This window comes from Gossypium raimondii, chromosome 12, assembly GCF_025698545.1.
Source record: "Gossypium raimondii isolate GPD5lz chromosome 12, ASM2569854v1, whole genome shotgun sequence".
Classification (NCBI taxonomy): Eukaryota; Viridiplantae; Streptophyta; class Magnoliopsida; order Malvales; family Malvaceae; genus Gossypium; species Gossypium raimondii.
In genome coordinates, this window is record NC_068576.1 from 1,067,925 (window position 1) to 1,089,529 (window position 21,605).

The 21,605-nt window shown below is 36.3% G+C and overlaps 2 protein-coding genes across 5 annotated transcripts; both read right to left on the reverse strand.

Moving 5' to 3' along the window:
* Positions 1-8,650: 8,650 nt before the first annotated feature.
* Positions 8,651-12,546, reverse strand: LOC105762655 (BTB/POZ domain-containing protein At1g03010). Of its 3 annotated transcripts, XM_012580467.2 has the most exons (5): positions 11,064-11,812; positions 10,888-10,954; positions 9,584-10,780; positions 9,127-9,504; positions 8,651-9,049 (listed from the first exon to the last, which is right to left on the reverse strand). In XM_012580467.2, the coding sequence occupies exons 1-5, from the start codon at positions 11,372-11,374 to the stop codon at positions 9,041-9,043; spliced, it is 1,962 nt and encodes a 653-aa protein (XP_012435921.1). In that variant the 5' UTR covers positions 11,375-11,812; the 3' UTR covers positions 8,651-9,040. The 3 variants fall into 3 exon arrangements, with proteins under 3 accessions (XP_012435921.1, XP_012435922.1, XP_012435920.1); XM_012580468.2 differs by lacking the exon at positions 11,064-11,812 and adding an exon at positions 12,073-12,546 and having other exon boundaries at positions 8,651-9,504; XM_012580466.2 differs by having other exon boundaries at positions 8,651-9,504; positions 11,064-11,800.
* Positions 12,547-15,488: 2,942 nt separating this feature from the next.
* Positions 15,489-20,068, reverse strand: LOC105762656 (zinc finger CCCH domain-containing protein 32). Of its 2 annotated transcripts, none has more exons than XM_012580469.2 (7): positions 19,696-20,068; positions 19,403-19,545; positions 18,651-18,713; positions 18,404-18,523; positions 18,009-18,299; positions 17,610-17,927; positions 15,489-16,192 (listed from the first exon to the last, which is right to left on the reverse strand). In XM_012580469.2, exons 1-7 carry the CDS (start codon positions 19,787-19,789, stop codon positions 15,794-15,796), a joined length of 1,428 nt encoding a protein of 475 aa, XP_012435923.1. In that variant the 5' UTR covers positions 19,790-20,068; the 3' UTR covers positions 15,489-15,793. The 2 variants fall into 2 exon arrangements, with proteins under 2 accessions (XP_012435923.1, XP_052481302.1); XM_052625342.1 differs by having other exon boundaries at positions 19,403-19,607.
* Positions 20,069-21,605: the final 1,537 nt, after the last annotated feature.

Genomic DNA, 21,605 nt, shown 5'->3' on the forward strand with positions numbered 1-21,605 from the left:
TGAGAGCTATACCCAAAAAAAAGTACATGGCTGGGAACAAAAATCCAGTTTGTGATGCACAAATAGGCGCAAATACAGAAAACAACAACCAAACACCCTTAAGTGATCATACTTAGGTTCATGGCTATGAAGAGCTTGATACGGAGACTGACCTTTCAAGATCGGAGTCGGCAGACGATTGATAAGATGAGCAGCACTGCAGAATGTATAACCTAAGTAATCCATGGGTAGATTGGCCTGGGCTAAGAGTGTAACACCAGTCTCCACAATGTGTTTGTGTTTACGTTTAGCAACACCGTTCTTTTCTAGTGTATATGGGCAGGAAAGAAGATGAAGAATCTCATGACTAGCCAAAACCGATGCAAAAGCACGAAACTCACCACCCCAATCACTTTGAAATTTTTTAATATTCTTCCCAAACTGAGTGAAGACCATCTTCTAAAACTGAAGAAAACACTTAATCGCTTGAGATTTACATTTAATCAGATAAACCCAAGCAAACCGACTACTCATATAAATAAACGAAACATAATACAGATTACTTCCACAAGCAACAGAAGCTGGTCCCCACAAATCAGAAACAACCAAGTTAAATAATTTTATATATTCAGTATTAGAGAGTGAAACGACAATTTATGTGATTTCCCTTTCTGACAGGCAATATAAACATTATCTAGACATTTCTTATAGGAAACAATTTGACACTTATCAAGAACAAGTTTAACAATTGCGGCAGAAATGTGACCAAGTCTTTTATGCCACAGCGTAAAAACATCATTATCTAAAAGGTAATCTTGGATTCCAGTGTTGTGAATAGAAGAAACTGTATTAGATGAACTAAATGGACCAGCTGAAAATTGATAGAGACCATCACAAGCTTGGCCCCGTAGTAAAATTTCTTGTGTCTGGATGTCCTTAATAACACAACAAGATGGATAAAATTTTAAAAATACATTATTTTCAATAAGATGGATGAAATTTAAAAAATACATTATTGTTATTAGCAAACTGAGAGACAAATATAAGATTCTTTTGGATACTCGACACGCACAAGACATTAGAGAGATGTAATAACTTCTCTTCGTAGGTAAAATAGAATTTCCAATAGACGAGATTTTAGTGGGGGCCTCATTCCCCATTAAAAGAGAAGAAGTACCTGAATATGGAGTGGACTCATTTAAACCAGAGGCATTTTGGCAAACATGATGAGTAGCCTCTAAATCTGGATACCATAACGAAGTCCCTATAAGAACAGGAACATATGAATCATTATTATCAAAATTGGACCCATACTTAGTGACGGTCGAAAAATTAGATGCATGAAAATTAGGGATACTGGGCAGTCCAATACACGGCGAGGAGTCAAAATTAATGACATGTACTCGAGGTTTAGTCTGCTATAGGAAGCCAGACCTATTATTTTGCGTAGAATTCGTGTGACCAAAACCTTATTTTGCATAGAGCCCCTCAATGCCAACATAATTAGCAGTAGGCCCAAAGGGATTGTGCCTAAAATTTGGACCAGCAGTGGCCTGCCCACTAGGACTAGACAGCCCAATAGTCTGACCTGCACCATGCGGTCTGTGGACACCAGCAGACGGCCCAAAACGACGCTGGCCCAAATCGTGCTCCATAGGGGTTCTGTCATATAGGCCATAAAATACACTTGGGCCACTAGCAGACCCAATCATATTACCGTATGGTCCACTAGCAGACCCAACCAAGTGACCCACCTCATTCATTTTGTTATAGGTAAAAGGATTTACAACCCTAGGCTGCGGGAAAGGAACCCCAAAGTTCTAAAATGATGGTCATCCTCCCCAAGAGGCGCCACTAGAAAAATACGCTAGAATAGTCCCCGCCGAGTCAGCATGCTACCCAGGTCCACTAAAACCAGCAGATCGTCCATGCAAATCACTGTGTAGCTCTTGTCCATCATGAGCAGAAGAGAATCGCACCGTGGTTAGGGCAGTCGGACAGTCGTAGTCGCGGTTGAATCGGTAGAAGTAGCGTTGCGCCAGATGACTATAACAGCTGCAGATCTGACACTGTGCCATATGTGGAATGACCACCATGCACATCACTCAGATTTGACTCGGTCATCGCTGTAGCCGAAGGAGCTTCAACCATATTAGCATGCATCGACACATCATGCACCACCCGTGCCTGGCGGCTCTCAAACTCCAACAACACGTCGACTATTTTCTGAAACGGAAGAGTCTCCGATAAGAACGATACCAGAGTCAACACCGCATCAGAGTTCAACAAGAGACTGGCAAGGATAACTTCCACATTTTCGGCCTCCGAAATGATAGATCCAAAAGCCTCAAGCAGAGCACAGGTATTCTGGATCTTGACAATATACTCTTTAACAATTAACTCACATTTCTTGATAGAGTGCAGTTCATGTTTAATACGAGACATCTTAACACCAGTGGAGGTAGCGAAAAGATGATTCATAGTACTCCAGACTTCACATGTCGTTTTACCGGCTATTAAACAAGACAACAAAGAAGCACTAATTGTAAAGGGTAACCAAGAGGCAAGTGATACGGAAATCCGGATCTAGACACAAGAGAAACACAAATTAGAAATAAAACGAGAATAAATAAAATTAGTTAAATAATAAATAAATAAATAAATAAAAAGGATAGATTTGCCCTATGGAACCATTGGTTAACTTGTAACCAAAAACGCCAATGATTGAGCGGCTCCCTACGAAACCCCTAGAAGAAGAACCTCTAGAAACACCGATGAACGGGAAAGAAATTTGAATATTTGCAACTCCGAAATACCCTCGAAAAGTAACAAACTCCAAACTAAATAGCAAGAGAAGAATCACTCTACTCTAAAAAAAATTTGCCTCACACAAATTTGAAAGAAAACAAATACTCTTCTTCTTTTTTATCCCTCCCAATGTGTAGAAAACAAGCCTATTTATAGGCAAATTACAAGAGTAATTGAATCCTAATAAAACTCTTTCAAGAGTAATTGAATCCTAATAAAAACTCTTTAAAGAGTAATTGAATCCTAATAAAACTCTTTAAAATTATCTAAGAAAATAAATAAATAATAACCTAACCAATAAAATTACTTAACTCATAAATGATGTGTCCCAACCAATGAGAATTAAGTAAATAATAATAATAATAATATACATAAAAAATTAATCCACCAATTTATGGGCTTTCACTATTCCAAGATTGGTCCAGTGAATTGCATTCTCGTATTTGTCAATGTCACGAACATGATGAATTAAATTTGTAGCAACAAAGTCTTGGACAAAAGCATTCATCTTTAATTTTAATTGTCGTGCCTTGCTTCGAGTAATTAGACCACTAGGAAAAACAACCCCTTGAGTGTCACCTCCTTGGCTCGTACCATTCTCCCCCTCTTCAAGAAGATTCGTCCTCGAATCTGAACCAGGAAGATCAATGCGATAAGCATTGTCATTTATTTTCTCAAGTACTTGGAATGGTCCATCTCCTCGTGCATCAAGTTTATTCTTTCTCTTAAAAGGAAATACATCCTCAAAATCCTACAAAATATCAACAAAACAACTAGACAAATGTGTATTAGGGTTAGTCAAAACAAAGTTTTCCCTAAACCTAATAATTACAAATGTTTGTTTTGTACAATGAGCAAATTTGATATCTCGAAACCTAGTGAATAAACTCACTTTCTCATCTCGTGACTTGTGTGTGCAATCACTCACCAATGTTGGGCCTTTAAGTTGGCTTTTAACACTAAGGGCCTCTTTACTCTCAGCCTTTTTCAATGATTTTACCTCACTTCCCTTACCCATCTTACTAGCAAGTTTGAGTTGATCATTGTAGACTTCTTGAGGAGGAAGTGGAGCCAAAGTAAACTTCTTTCCAAGGAATACAAAGGTATATTGGTTAAGGAAACCATCATGATTTACTCGTCGATCAAACTGCCATGGTCGTCCAAGTAATATGTGCCCAGCTTGCATTGGAACAACATTACACAAAACTTTATCAGAGTATCTACCAATGAAAAATGAAACTAAGCATTGTTTAGATACTTTTACCTCCCTACTATCATTCAGCCATTGCAAGTGGTATGGCCTTGGATGCTTCACACAAGGTAGGCCAAGTTTCTCAACAAGGGAAGAACTTACCACATTGGTGCAACTTCCACTATCGATGATCAATGAACTAGGTTGTCCACCAATCAAACATCTCGTGTGGAAAATGTTATCTCTTTGTTCGCGCCCTTCCTCTTTAAACTGGACATTTAAAGCCCTTCGAGCAACAAGTGCTTTCTCACTATACTCCAAGTATTCTTCATACTCATCATGAGTATGCACATCATCAGCATCTTCCAAAGGAGGCATCTCATCTTCGTTATCAGACTCAAAATCAACCTCACCATCTTCTCGAATCACCAATGACTTTTTATTAGGGCATTCTCGAGCATAGTGACCCCTTCCTTGGCATTTGAAGCAGGTAATATCTTTTGGCTGCTTAATGGCACCAGGAGAAGTAGAAGAAGAAGATGGAGCTTGATTAATAGAAGTAGAACCTTTAAATGAATTAGGCATACCTCTATCTTTGGAGTAAGTTCTAGGCTCATTTGGCTTGAACCGTGCATCTCTCCCATTCCACAATTTATCATCTTGTTTTTGCCAATTTTCTCTCCAAACAGGATTAGAAACTGAACTAGCACCCCTCGGTGTCCCTTTATTTCGTAATTACTTTTCAATGGTGAGTGCGGTTTGAAGCATCTCTTCAACATCCATGTAGTGTTGTAACTCAACTCGATTTGCAATCTCAGGCTTTAGGCCGGCAAGGAATCTAGCCATAGTTCCTCAGCCTCTTCAACAAGAGTGGCTCTAATCTGAATAGTCTCCATCTCTTTGTAGTAGTCATCGACAGATCTATCTCCTTGAACAAGATGTTGGAGCCTTTGATGGAGTTCTCGATAATAGTATGGTGGAACAAACCGTTTTCGCAAGATGCGCTTCATTTCAACCCAAGTAGTAACAGGTTGCTCTCTATAAAGAATCCTGCTTTTACATAATTGATTCCACCATGTTAGTGCATAATTAATGAACTCAATGACAACAGATGTTACCTTTTTCTCATCAGAGTAATTGTAACAAGCAAAGACTGCTTCCATCTTTTCCTCCCAATCAAGGTAAGCATCAGGATCATTCTTCCCTGAGAAAGAAGGAAATTTTGGTTTGGGGGTGTCATTGTTTCGTTCCACCCTTTCTTTAGGTACATACTCGGACTCAAAGTCATCATCAAAAACATGGTCCTCCCTTCATTTAAAAGTTCGATCTCGCGAATTTGATCGGCTTATAAAGGCTTCGTTCAACTTCTTGTAATTATCGGCAATGTATCTCTCTTGAGTTGTAAGTTTTGTATCAAGATACTCCCTTTGCTCTTGTAACATCTGGGTCATGCGATGTTCGACTTGAGTTTGTAACTTTTTCATCTCTTTTTGTAACAACTCGACCAAATGATCGTTATCTCTTTTTTGATCATCCTCTTCATTTTTACTAGTTTGGGATCTAGTGATCGGCATGGTATCTGTGAAAAAATCACACAAACAGGAACAAGAAAAAAAAATAATAACCTCACTCGTTAGCTCTCAAAAGAATAACTCTCTGAATGATTCAAAACTTGTAAATATGTTTGGAGAGGGTTACTAATCAAGATCAAATAATGGAGGTGCAAACTTCAAAGAAACAATGAAGATCCTAATTGCTTTAAGAGGCCAATAAACTTGACGAAGCAATTTGTAATGGAGGCTACACGGATGAAGGAATTGTGCGTGCCTTTAATATCTGCTAACACAAGAAGAAACAAAGTGTTAGAAAACGTAAGAGAAACAAAAAAAAACGTAGACCTGCAACGATCCCTAACTCTAGAGTCAAAGAAAAGCTTTAATAAGAAGAAAACTTAAGAAAACTCTACCCAATTTAAAGGAAAACAAAAATCGGAAACGTTTGGTGTCTTAAGATTTTCAAAAATTGAAGCTTTAATTATACTTGAGTCAAGAAAAGAAGGGGAAAAAAAATCAATTTTGGGAAAAAATAAAATAAAAATAATAACAATAATAGGAAAAAAAGAAACCTACGTATGAAAGGTAGGCAACTTTTTTTTTGCGCTTTTTTTGCTTTTTGCTTTTTTTTTTGCGCTTTTTACTCTCTCTTTTTTGCGCTTTTTTGCTTTTTTTGTTTTTTTAAAGAATAAGAGGAGAATAAACACAAACTTCACAAAAAAGAGAATCGAAGAAACCGATGAAAAGTGTTTTAGGTATTTTGACTCGTTTCGGATTTGATTTTAGCTTCGAAAATAACACCGAATGGCCTAAATCTGATACCAACTGATACGGAAACCCGGATCTAGACACAAGAGACACACAAATTAGAAATAAAACGAGAATAAATAAAAATTAGTTAAATAATAAATAAATAAATAAATAAATAAATAAAAAGGATAGATTTGCCCTATGGAACCCTTGGTTAACTTGTAACCAAAAACGCCAATGATTGAGCGGCTCCCTACGAAACCCCTAGAAGAAGAACCTCTAGAAACACCGATGAACGGGAAAGAAATTTGAATATTTGCAACTCCGAAATACCCTCGAAAAGTAACAAACTCCAAACTAAATAGCAAGAGAAGAATCACTCTACTCTAAAAAAAAATTTGCCTCACACAAATTTGAAAGAAAACAAATACTCTTCTTCTTTTTTATCCCTCCCAATGTGTAGAAAACAAGCCTATTTATAGGCAAATTACAAGAGTAATTGAATCCTAATAAAACTCTTTCAAGAGTAATTGAATCCTAATAAAACTCTTTAAAGAGTAGTTGAATCCTAATAAAACTCTTTAAAATTATCTAAGAAAATAAATAAATAATAACCTAACCAATAAAATTACTTAACTCATAAATGATGTGTCCCAACCAATGAGAATTAAGTAAATAATAATAATAATATACATAAAAAATTAATCCACCAATTTATGGGCTTTCACTATTCCAAGATTTGTCCAGTGAATTGCATTCTCGTATTTGTCAATGTCACGAACATGATGAATTAAATTTGTAGCAACAAAGTCTTGGACAAAAGCATTCATCTTTAATTTTAATTGTCGTGCCTTGCTTCGAGTAATTAGACCACTAGGAAAAACAACCCCTTGAGTGTCACCTCCTTGGCTCGTATCAGCAAGTAACTTATCTTGTTGAACAAACAAGGACGCATCTGGATTTCGAGTCAGAACACCATCCTAAGATGCCACAAATCTAGGCGGAGCAGGTAACATGCCTTCTGAAAAACCTTGCAACTCATATCCTTCTATGATTAATCGAACATGTTACTTCCATTGCACAAAATTTCCTTCATCTAATTTCACGGTGTCATGACGAGGGAAAGACTGAATCAAACACGAGTTGGAAAAAGTCAGGCTAGTATGATCAACAGAAGTAGAATCTGTTGAATTAGCCATGGATCGGTAACGGAAGCAGGCACCAGGAAATTAGGCGACTGATACCATGTTAGATACTATACTATTTCATAAGAACAGAGAACAAATTGAGAGAGATAAATTTACTGAGGAAATTACTTAGTATTCTTTATCTAATTGAATTAGTACAATGCTAATGTTTATATACTTGTATATGAGTAACTGCTGCTAACCAACTACATACCAGACTAAGAAACAGAATGATATAACAGACTAACAATCTCTATATTCTAACACTGAAAAAGTCAGTTTCCTAGATACAAGAGGCACTCCAGAATATCTCACAAGAAGCTGACCAATATTGAACCCAGTAATGCTTCTTATAAGCTCAACCTCCTCTTCAAAAATACCAGTAACAAATAGCTCACTTTTTGAAGCATTAGCCTACAGCCTAGAATACCTATAAAACTCCTCCAGTAAACACCAAATACCAACTACCGAGTCAAAAGAACCCTTGGCAAATATAAGAAGATCATCTGCAAGGGATAGATGAGAAATCTTAACACGGAGACATTTAGGATGATACTTGAAAACACCACATTGAGCTGCCTCTTCTAAAATCCTGGACAGGGCATTCATTGCAACCACAAAGAGATAGGGAGACAAAGGATCTCCCTGTCTGATTCCTCTTTCCCCTCTAAAAAAAAGATAAAGCCCCTCATTAAAAGAAATGAAAAGTTACAAAATAGTCACTAAATTATTCAATTTTATCTTTTTTATCACCCAATTATCTTAGATTTTTTAGTGCTTTCCAATTTAATACGTTAGTCAGCGGTGATTTTTGAAAGACAAAATTAAATAGTTGAGTGACCATTTTATAACTTTTATTAAAAAAAACACCATAACTAGGTGACTACTAATATAGTTTACCCATTTATTTTTTTATTGATTTGTTTTAGATTTAGGCGGTCAGTTGGGTTTATAATTGAACTTGTTTTTCTCTGTTTGGGCTAAGAATTTTTGTCCCAAAACATTTTAAAAAACCGATTCTCAATTTGCAATCCGACCGCAATTTAAAATGGTTTCTCCAAACCAATACCCTACCTAGTCTTGATTCAACTAGTCTTACCAACAAATTTGGTCCAATTTAAACAGCAATGCTGTCAAGAATATATGAATAACAAAAAAAAAAAAGCTTAAAAGGCTGTTCCTTGGTCCTACTTTGGTTCATACATAGATTCTCAGCAGTCAACGCATTTTAACATACACCAGTTTTGACTGAGCAATGCCTCTTCTCTCAAGACTCTTTTCAAAATGTCAAGGCAATGATCTCACCAAACAAAGCAACCCCAGAATCCAACACTCCAGAAAAAAAACAATGTAATACATACATACATGCAAACATACATACATACAAAGCTACTATCAACCCTGCAATTAGACCACAAATTTCACACTACATGCACATATAATTTACCCTATACACTCTTTCAACTTATCCACACGTAGTTTAAAAAAAATTTTATGATATTGAGTGACGCCTTCTCCTTTGGAACAAGAAACGAGATTCTGCATTTGGTTTACTCCCTATTGGCTTCAAATTATTGATCCTGAATAACGAGTTGAGTTGCTTGCTTAATTTCTTAGTGAATGATTTGAATATCTTGTTAGCAGGGTGTGACCTTACCAGCTCTTGTTTCATTGACACATGATCTTTTTCTAAATCCGTTAGCCTCATCCTCATCCTTGCCACTTCGAGTTTCAGCTCTCGGTTTTCTCGTCTGACCGACGCGTAGTTGTCTCTAGGCGAGATGGCTCCACTCCCTGCACCACTGCTCGATCGTTGAGGGAACTGGCTGTTGATTGTGCCAAAAAAGAATTGGTTGTGACCTCCGTTCATCGCGTTCCGGAGCCTGATTTGCTCGAAATATAACACCTGGACCGCCATTTGTACAGGTAACCTTTCGTTCTGTGCTGCATGACTACAAGCTTCTTGTGATAATTTCTGACAGTCTATTGTTTTGCATAGTCTATAGCGTTCTGAGTCCTTTATGTTCGGATGAACCTGTAAAACAGATAGCTTAATGTTAAACTTAGTCTATGGAATTTGTGGACTATTTAGTACTTTCTTGTGAGACGATCACCTTGAGGAAGATATCGACGGCTCGGTATAGCCCGTCGCTAATGATCCGAGCATGATCAGGAAGTAACTCTGCAAGTGCTATGAATTTTGATGGCAACAAGTTTGTGTCCAGTGCAATTTCTGCAAGGAAAGTGTCAAGTAACTTGGATACTTTGAGGATTGAACTTTGTTTTGGGGATCCAGGACTGTCAAAATCATATGCCATTTCACTTTCATCTCTCATGCGATTATCTTCATCATCATCCTCATCCAAGTTCAAAAATATGGAGAAGATCCTCAAGATCGACTCCGTATCATACATGGTTCCATGATTGTTACCATATGAATTAGCTGGTATAAGGATATCTTCAAGGATTGCCTGGTCTAGTTGCAGGCCTATCCTCCTCTCTAGATCAGATCTGCATGAAGTGGATGCTGATGAAGCTATTGCAGTTTTCAGTAAACTGGACAGGAAAGCCATGGGAACTGAGCTCCTCCTTGATTGAGTTGGCAGTAAGCTAACCATGGCTTCAACAATGACCCTTTGTTTCTTTTGCAGTTCCATGTCCAACAGGCTTCCCCTTACAATGTGAGGGTCCCTAATGACCAGGCCTTGAAGAGAATTATGGGTGTAATTTATCAAAATCTTGCTGATCATATCCTGTTTTAGACCCTTAGACTTCACGGCCGTTAAAACTCGTTCGAAGAACTCAAGATTAAGAACCGACAGTGACTTTCCCCACCAGTCAGATGGCGTTTCCGGTTCGATGTTTGGCATAGTTTTCATTGGAAAGTTGTGATCAAGTTTAAGTAAGCCTGAAGCAAGCTGCTCTTTGCATGCATTATTGGCAATTGCATTGATAAGCCTATTAACCAAGTTGATCTCTTCGGATACAGGCGAGAGGCATTCGCAACGGTGAAGAACAGATATCGAGTTTGATATGTTCGGGAGTACCGTGTCCTTCAGATACGCTTCTGTACGAGCTTCCAAGTTCTTCTGCACAAACTCTTCCGTCATTTCCAAAAAATGCGCTGCACATCGTAACATCGCGACGTTCGATAATGTAATCTCGATATTTATTCCATAGCAGAACTTTGCAGCTAGCTCAAATGCTTCCGGTCCACCAGGAATCAAAGAGAGATTCATACGCGAAATCGTTGCATCCTTTGCTTCGATCAACAGTCTACGAATTCGTCCACTCCGAGAAACTAGAGGGAACTGAAAACAAAATTTACAAATCACAATGGTGCAACAAATTCTTGGTCACAAAGGTAAACATCTTTCAAACACCATATACATAGACAACATGATAGATTAAATATTACCTTGTGAAGTGCAAAGCTTGATGCTCCTATTTCAATGGTAACATCACTAGAAACATCAGAAATAGGCCTGCAAGATTGAAAAAACTAGGTCAAAGCATATTGCATAGAGACTAAAGCTATAAAACGAAACAAGAACAAAAACAAAAAATTTAAACGACAGATAAATGAAATTCTACATGCTTGTTAGTGCCAAAAATTTAGATATCATGACGTTTTGTTTGGCATAGTCCTGCAATCCCATGCTTGAACTCATTAATTTCCCCACTGCTTCAGTCAATATGTAAATTCCATTGAACATCTCAATCAATAGAAAAAAAAAACTATATTTGGTTCCATGGTTGGACAAGGAGGACCCATGTGGGAAAACTAACAACTCAATAATTATAGCATGAGTGGTGGTAAAAATTTTCAAAAAAAAAACAAGCATTGAAGAACTGGTTTTAGTTGTGGAAGTGGAAAACAAGTAAACTATTTCACTTTCTTTCATGGATATGAATTGCTAGGAACCAAATGGGACCCTTAGTTTGTGTTGGATAGATGTGTGTGTTTTTTGTTGTTTTATGGGAGAATATATCAATAGGGCAGCTTATGAGAATTTTATAAGAACACATCCTCAAATCCGACAATCTAGCCTCGTGGTACCATTACTTGGTATGGAAGAATTCTGAGGCCAAGATCTTAAGCTCAAAGGGGTTAATCTGTCACAGTCAAACATGTCAGTATTCCAGGGCTTATCAACAACTAGTGCTGTCTAATTTTAATTTACTTGAGGGACCTTATATGAACATGATAATTGACTGAAATCAAACTTTTAAGAAAAGAAAAAGCTGAAATTCATGTACTTCTGATAACAGTTAGTTCTTTCAGATTATTGGAAAAAAAAAATTATTATAGAAAGAAAAAGATTGCACTCTTTGCATAAAATTATGAACCTAGGAAATAATACAAAGCAAGATATATCTTCTGTTGATCTGTTCTTGTCAGATATGAAGAATGAAGTTGGAAAACATCATTTTCACAATTAAATGAAAAATCTGAAACTGTCTGACAAGTAAAACTCAATGGTCTAAACTCAATTAAACAGTAAGATTTTTTCAAAGTTTAATATATTAAATGCAAAAACAACCCACCAACTTAAATTCTAGTGAAAATCACTCTGCAACAAAATAAGAACAAGAAGGTTACCATTCGGTGGCAGCATGCCTTATAGTTGAACTTGGACGAAAAGATCTCTTCCCAGATATACTTGTTTTAAGTTCACCAACTGTAACAACACCCATCTTCACAAAAACCTGGAAAAAGCTCAGATTTTTAGCCTTAAGAAAGTTGTAATCTTTGGCAAAATATCTCTTTTTTGTCAGTTCAATACTTCATGGTTTGTGCTGCTGACAGGTGGTTTAAAGATTGTATTATGAAAGAGGAAGGGGTGGATTATGGAGTGAGGTAAAAGTCACATGAATTCATGCAGGATTAAAGGGTGGTAATGGCTTTTAAAATATACTTTTTTTAATGAGTGTTAATGTAGAGAATATGCCTAATCTAAAGTTTTAACTATGAACTTTTCGGTGAAAGCCAGTGAGAAGGTGGCCTTTTTCTTTTACATGGTGTTTTTGTTTATGAAGAAGAAAGAAAAAAAAATATTGCAGGAATCCTGAAGGGTTGCAGTGCTTTTTGGGGATATAATCATGGCTATTGAAAGCTACCTATATAAAAGATTAAGCTTAATTAACTCTTTATATTATGTGTAAAGTCTTAGTAAAGTAAGGGTATTAAGAAGATGAGTTGGATTACATGATATAATTAGTACCACACTCCTTTGCCCATATTACATCACCCAAAAACTACTTTTTAAGTTCTGCAGGATATATATATATAAGTATTATATATATAGCCTATTTTAAGTCCTAGCTAGAAGCCAAGGCCTTCAACTATAGGCATTTTCTTTGCCACAATCACCATGACATTACCTTAACATGCTACAGTTTCTTCAGATGACATTCTTTCTCCCTTTACACAAACTTTAGTGAAACATTTATAGTTTTGCTCCATTGATTTTGGAAAACATTTGAATAGCACTGTTTTCGATATTAAATACGAAACCTTACTCAAGAAACTTTTGGTTGATAGGTTAGTAGTCTTATCCGTCACATAAGAGTGAAAATATAAATTCGAACTTCGAGAGAAAGAATTTTACTTTTAAGTACTCTCGAAACCAACAAACCATACACGATATGTACTACAAAAATATCATGGTGTTGGTTTTATTGTGTCAAGCTCCACTTTACAGAATCAAACAAATATACCCAAAATTTTATTGGGCAAATTGAGTGTATATACGTACTCTGTTGGCTTAATTATGACCTAAGATTGCATGGATCAAGTGATAATAATGACCCCATCAATTCATGCTTTTTTTTGTGTGTGTGTGTGTGGCTTGAGTAAGTGGTATGCAGTATTTAATTAGCCTCAAAGTTTGCTGATCAAATGCTTTTATTTTTCTTTCTTGGTTAAGCTTTGGAGGCAAAAAAATTAAGGTAAATGAACATAATTTGCGGTTAATTGTTTATATTATCTCTTAGGTAGGTACATCATGAAGATGTTATAGGTCTCTTGTGACAAAGACATCTTCGTTTTCATTTTTATTTTTATTTTATTCCATTTCTTTTTAGCTAAACCTTTATATTTTTAGAAGTTTTGAGTCCATGAGCAACCACACCTTAACAACTTGGTTTTGAATTTTTTAGAACACATTATCAGATATATTATTGAAGGTGGCATAAATTTAATATACCAAATATTGGTGTAGCCACTCACAGTTATCATTGTATATATAGATATCATCCTTTAAATATTATTACCAAACATATATATGTATATGGTTGATCTTCAGTTTTACATCAGAAATCCCAGTTGCAGATCACTAAAAAAAAACTGATATATACAAAGTAAAAAGTATAAAGAATGGTGAGGATCTTGCTTCCCTTTAATCTGTATCAGCCAAGAAAATGGGAGTATAGCCCAGTGCCAGACATAGATACTAAAAGCCAAAAGGGAATTTCCTTTTCTCATATATATATTTTTTTACAGGTGAAAGCAGTTTTGAATCATTAGTGCAGCAAGGTGATGAACAAAGCAAAGTTGGTGGCTACAATTATAGTTACAGAAAACATGTGAGCCCACACTCTTTTGAAACCCTTCTCCCTTCCTTCCCCATAATAGCCATATACTTTACTGATTAGCCCCCCTATTATCAAATTAAGGGTGGTCGATGATACTTGATCGTGTGGGTGGGCGTGTATATATTTTCCTTAATTATGATCCTACTATTAATCATTTTGTTAACCTGTTTTGCACTTACTGGTCTTTGCCATGTTAGAATCAATGGGTTATTTTCAAATCATTGAACTATGGAGTGTTCCAAGTGTCTTCTTGCACGTGGGTTTGTTCAGCTAGGTTTTCTTCATATCCAAGCCTGCTGAGGAAATTATTTTCGTCATGTATAAGTTTTGTAAAAGCTATTCCTTTTAAAAACCAGCAGTAATGATGGTTATAAGGGAAACTATACAGTTACTTTCATGGTTAAATTGGTCAACAAGGAAAACACGGGTGTTTCTTTATAGCTTTTTTTTACAAGAAGAAAAGAAAACCCGTTACTTTAAAAGTGAATTGTTGCGCATGCTCAACTTCAGTAAGTGATTTGATGAAATAAGGTTAGAGTTATTCAAAGAATGAATGTATGCGTGTGCCCCATCCAAGTTGTTTTTGTTCATTGAATCTGGTGAAAACCCAATGATTAACTTTTTTTTAACTCCACCTATTTCATTTACGTTGCTTAATTTTGATGGTTTAAAAAAGATAAATTCAACCTCCTTACTACAATGGATAAACAGTGTACTGATTGAAAATGTTACTTTCCTAATAAAAGATGAAAAAAATTTTGTTATTGAATCAAAATCTTGAAATCTGATCGATTAGATCAATCCGAACAGTTTAAAATAAACTATTAAAAAATAAAAAGTATATAAAATTTAATTACACTGTTTCAATTGCTAGTTCAATCTATTTACAAGTCCATCAATTTTATATCTCATCAAATGAATACTCTGACCAATTTCTGATCCCATCCAGCTACATCACCAAAAGCTTTGTAAACCTGTTGAAATTAGATACCAAAAGTGTGTTTCATGTACGTTATAACCTAATGAACCTAAGATGGGGTTCTAAATGTTCATGTTGTAAAACCTAAAGAATCAAAGAAGAGAAAACTTTTCCATTATTGCCCTGTTAATAAGTTGACCCATCAAAGACGGTACAAATTTTGTCTGCAATGAAACGCCTCTATCAAACCATTCAAAGCTTTTTAAGAGCTACACCCATAAAGGAAAGCAGCAATACCGACACCTTTTTACTATTTTGATATTAAAAAACAAGCACACCAATGGTCCAATAGCAAAGTTGAAAGTCAGCTAAAAGAAAAAGGGTGGGGGGGGGGCATGGAGAACATTTAAGCAACTTGCAATCCACCTCTTGCAAAATGATGAGTAACAAAAAAAACAAAAAAACATCAAGCTGAAATGCTAAGTCACAGAGCTAACCTGATATGATCGCCTGATATGATCGCTTTATATTGTGATTATTTGGAAGAAAGGAATAGTAGTTCATACTCTGTTTGCTACAAAGGCTTATTGTAGATAATATTTGATGATAATAAAAAGACAAGCTAGCCATTAAATACAATCAGTCCTACTGTTGAGGTAAAGCAGATTGGTTGATAAGCCTTGCTGCTGAGAAATGTAACTTTGCACAATTGACTATAATTTACCCAGATCTATTAACAGAAAAGCATATCATGGTTGGTGAAAACCACATCTGCAGAGATAATGAAGAATGGCTCTAGCATTTTACATCAATTTGTGCGACGAACCTCACCACCCTGTCTTGTGCTTCTGCTACTGCTTAGTGGAACCGAACTCTGACTTGAAAGCTGCAAATCAGAAAGGGGAACAGAACCTGTCTGCGAAAAAATCAAACCAACTGAACTACTAGATGTGCTAGCAGAAGAAGGGATTCGGCTCAAATAGGAATCCTTCTTAGACGAAATCAGCTCAGGCCGTAAATCAGAAGAAGAGGAAGAAGGCGCCAATGTAGCCAGTAAAGACCCAACTTGGTAAGGAGCAACTGGCATGTCAATGAAAGATGATGCTGATGGATTATATCTCATTGGTCCTACTGGGTGGTCGAATTTGCACGTGGATCCAAACTTGCAGTGTCCATTCTGCAAGTAGAATGAACAAGGCTGCACCCCCTGTTTACAAGAAAGAATAAAATCCATGTAAAAACTGAAGTCTAATGTCTTAGCATAGACACTGCATGTCAACATGAAATCATAAAGGTAATAAACTAGCAGTTCAAGATAGCAATACCAAAGTTAAGCCTGAATTGAATTTATTTACCACAATAAGTAGTCGTGGATAGATAATTATCATTTCTTGACCCTCACAGACTGAGATATAAAATGAATCGACATGGTGAAGTCATGATGAAATTGTTACCAAACTAACTTTTAGACAATGCCTATTTCCTTGTTATGAACAAGGAATGAAATAATAGTAAAAAAGAAAAGTTACATAAGATCAAGCAGTTGCAATGGACTAAACATGAAGGCAATTTAAGAATCAAATGACATCACTCCAAAAACCCCATTCCCTGTGTCATGTAGTCGAGTTACTAAAGCACAAAATGGTACATAATTGCTAAAATGAAGTTTACAATACATATGATCACTAAGGTCATAGTTCATCGGAAAATAGGGGATGTGAAAACTATAGTGAGAACTTGCAACTGTTGATTCAAAATAGCATTCTTATACCTCTGTTTCCATCAAAACACTACAACTTGAAGTAAGCATGTCATTCAGTAAGTATATTATCAGGCAAATACAACAACTCAAGAAGAGTCAAAAATATTTTGCAGCAAAAAGGAAACATTCTCAATTGACTAGGTAACAGATATTACCAGCAAAGTAGAAAGATCTATGTTAGTGATAAAATATCTAATAAGTTAATAAATCACGACAACTCCATTCTATATTTCTATGCAAATTTGATCATGAAGAATCTACTTGATTCTCTCCTTAACTAACCTTGACTCGCATTAATACAAACAATATAAAGAAAGATAAAAACAAAGATTAAACACATACACCTCATATAGACATGTATGCATATTTCTCAATTGGGCCAAGTTGACAAGAGTGACTGAGACCATAACTTATCAAAGCCACCACTGGATTAGGAAGGGTGCAAATAAGGACCTCGGTATATAAAGTTAAAGGTAGCTACTAATTTGAATGCTAGTTTTTCCTAGTCAAAACATACTAAAAATATTTAATAAGATTAATAAAAACCTTGATGATGTCCTCTTATAAGGCAATGGCCAAAAGGTCATCACTTTCTTTCTTTACCCTAAGTAACTTAACTTCCAACTCCATCGCAGATAAAGTAAAAAACAAAATTTTGAACTTCTAGGGCAGTCAAAGTCAATGTCAGAGGTATTTAAATATATTAATCTAGCAAACCATTTAATCTAGTGCAACATTTTGAAGGTCAAGATCCCTATAAAAGCCAAACCCAAGTGCCAGGAACATAACAAGATGTCATCTTCAGCATAAAACACAATACAAAGGGCAAACTAAGACAAAGAGATTAAGAGTGTTAACATACTGGACGTAAAGGAAGTCCCATTGGACTGAGGATGCAATTTGTTCGTGGCACAACCCTATCTCTGGGATGATGATACCTACAAGTTGATCCAAATTTACAGTCACCGGTTCTCAAATAGTATTGGCATTCAGGTTCACCGGGTCTCTCTGGAAATGTTTGATCCTTCTGGTTACTGCTTGAAGGGCCAGTGGAAGAGGGCAAGGAAGGATATGGTCCTGCAAGTGAAGGTGTTGAAGAAGATAGCTGCGTTAGTCCATAGAGAGAAGTTGCTCCAACACCGGGTTGCGCACCAGGAGAGAGGACTGGGCTCACAGGTGCCTGCACCAATTAAGTTAAAAACAGCTTCAGGAATCCCTATACTTTGGCAGTACCTTAATGCAACAATGCTGATTATCCTACCGAGTAATGACTCCAGCCCGGAATAGGAACCACTCCAGGGGAAAAGAGTACAGGACCATAAGCCCCTTGAACATATGAACCTGGTAATAGTGGAGGCCTAGCCACTCTCACACTGGTGGATGCTCCCCCATACTGTTCAGGCATAGGAACTGAAGGAGACTGCACCGGCTGATAAAATTGAGGTGCAGATACTGGCATTGATGTACCAGCAGGTTGAGGATGATGGAATTTACAAGTAACGCCAAATTTGCACTGCCCCATTTTCAAATAGTAGGAGCATTCTTCCTCACCCTGTTATATACGCATATCAAACCAGCTCTGGAAGTTTTACGTATACTCAAAAAAGATTAATATAAATTGAGAAAGAAAAGAAAACAAGAAGAGATCATCCAAACCGGTCGTAATGGGTATCCATATATATTCAGTGGAACATGGCTAAAGGATCCACCTCCATGTTTTGGATGGTGAAACTTACAGGATGCACCAAATTTACAAGTCCCAGTTTTTAAATAAAACTGCAACAACCACAAAAGCATAAGTTAGAAGAAAGAAAGAAAGAAAAGATCTTCCCAGCATTAATTAGCAAAGGGGTTCATTCGTTAACAACGATTTTGCATTTTCCATAAACAATTTTTCTTTTACCTGGCATGCAGGTTCCCCTGGTCGTTCAGGGTACTCCCCTGTAGCTCTTACTGCAGCCTCAACCTAAATGGCATCACAACCAAATAAATATCTCCGACAAAAGCCTTAAAACAGAGTGCAAGACAAAAGATCAATCAGCCTAGACAGCAGACACGTCATTAAGAAACAGTGTGAGAAAAGGGCTGCTCATATTACCAGTGTTAGGGAAGATGATGAAAAAATACAGACATAAGTTGCAGGCAATTTGTTTAAATCTAGAGCAGAGTATGTCAATCATAACTTGTAATTCGAAGTACTTAGCTTCTATTTTGTGATAAATATCACATTAGAAATATCATCTTCATCAAAGTCCTATGAGTTATAAGCAACAAAAATATATACACATGAATGGAAGTATATGGGGAAAAAACCACTTATGATAATAACTACTATATAAGAGTTTTATTGCATTGTTGCAGCACATAGAGATTATAACCAGAGAAGGTTGCTTCATTTATCCACTACAACCGTGCAAGTTCATTATTCCTAGTGCATTTTGCACTTTCATAGTCGGATATTAAATTATTAAGTATACTTAGTTACACCCCATCTGTCGCCAATAACAGTCAAATTCAACAACATCAACATACATTCTACATGCTATTTCCATAACTCAATATCAGTTCAATGCAAAAAACCAGCCATTGCAAACGGAATCAAATAAAGAAAAGGAAAACCCTCATTAATTGAAGCAAATGATAAAAGGAATATACCGCAGCACGGTTGCGAGGGTGATTGTAACGGCACCTACTACCATATCCGCACAAACCGGTTCGCATGTAGTAAACACAATCAGGTACCCCGGGCCGTTCCGGGTACGATTCGGGCCCCCTCAAAGACAATTGCCACATCGATTCTGCAAGTGCGCCAAAGAAAGATGAATAAAACACCTAATTCGCACTCCGCATGGTAAAAACCCTAAAGCCCCAAATAAAAATAAGCTTAACCGAAGTGATATCGTTACAATGCGGATAGACAACCGAGGAAAAAACACAACGGAAAATACCTTCCAGGCCGGTTCCGGGACCGGCGGGGCTCCATTCGGGTTGGTGAACCGATTGCGACCCATTCCGTCCCGGGTTTCGACCGTACAACTCCATCGAAACGGGTTCTATTTTTCCTGTTGGGGGGCGGGTTCTGATACTTGGTAATACCTTACCGAGTTCACAGAAGAAAAAAATTAAGAAAAAAAATGGAAGGTTCTAGAAAGAAAAATGGAAGGTTCTAGAATGATCGGGGAGAGGTCGATCGATAGTGGAAATTTTGGGAGTAAAGGGAAGAAGAAGAGAGATAGAGATTCTTTGGTATTCCCTGTATTCGAGCTTTTTTTTGTTTTCTTCTCTCTCTACTCTCCCCCTTTCTCTCTCTAGTACCGTACGTCTGGGTTCGGGGCCTTTTTTAGCTTTGTTTCTTTTCTTGTGGTTTAATTGTGTCCTAGCCCTTGTACAATTTGAACTTTAAAATTTAGTCATTTTGGTTTTTTTATAAGCATAATTATAAATTTAGCCTTAAAGTTTACATATTTTATCAATTTAGCTCTCTTTTTTTGTTTTAGTTAAATTTCATTCCTCATCCTTTTAATCAACCTTCTAGAAAAAGTCTAATTCTTATTTTTTTTTAATGAAAATATAGACTAAAATGTTAAATTTTTTAACATGGTAGCCTACATAGCAAGAAACATGTACTTCGACTATAGCAATTTAAGCTTTTAGTGGCGTTTTTAGTAGCATTTGGATCGAAAACACCACAAAGGTTAAACTTTTAACGGTGTTTCTATTGAAAAACGCCACAAATATATCCCATTAGTAGCGCTAACCTAAAAAATGCCATAATAAGACGTTATATAGTGGCGTTTATGGAAATAGCGTCGCAAATAGTACATATTTAGCGGTGTTTTATGCTACGCGCTGCAAAGGTACACAAAATGGGAGCAGCGTTAGTGGTGTTTTTCCCATATCGATGTGTGAGTCTTAAAGATCGAAGACTATATTCCTTAAAATCACATCATTACCACATATTGATGTAAGATTTATTGTCAGTTGCTTTACGCTGTTGTATGTCAAAAAATGTGATGTCTTGTATAGTTGAACTATCCAATATAATGAAAGCTATTTGTGGCAAAGGTTTGATTGTTGAAGAACTTGAGAAAATACAAGATCTAGTCGCATTGACTTTATGCAACTTGGAGAAAATCTTTTCACATTCGTTTTTCACAATTATGGTGCACTTGCTAATCCATCTCCCTCATGAAGCGAAACTTGGTAGACTGATTTTCTATAGTGGATGTTTTGCAAAGTTTTAGTTCATTCATGAATATACCTTTAATTACAACTTTTGATAATGTTGTATATCGTGTTTAGGTTCCTATGTAAATTGAAGTCTTATTGTTGTAATAAGCATTATCCAGAAGGATCAATTGCTGAAGGTTGCTTAGTAGAGGAGTGTATGACTTTCTGCTCTAGATATTTAGAAGATGTTGAAACAAGACTGAATAGACCAAGTAGAAATGTTGGGCTCACTAATCATAACTTAACTGAAACTTATCTATTTTGAAGTTATGGACAACCAATCGGTAAAGTTGAAATTGCATACTTAGATGATAGATCTTGGGTACAAGCACATCAATATGTTTTTTTTTCACCACGATTCAATTGAACCACTATGCAAGTAAGTTTTAGAACTTGATAAATATTCATCTTTTTCATTTATTTATTTTTTAGCCAAGTAATCCACTTTTTAGCATAGTGAGTTTAAACAAGTATTGAGATCTCGTTCACGCTCCCGAAGATTACAACATCGAGAGATTCATAACTTATTCACAGAATCTTTTCATGAATGGGTAGGGCAGACGGTATGCAACTAAAGCTTTCAATGAAAAATAATAATGTTTTCGTATAACATTATAATTAATCAATT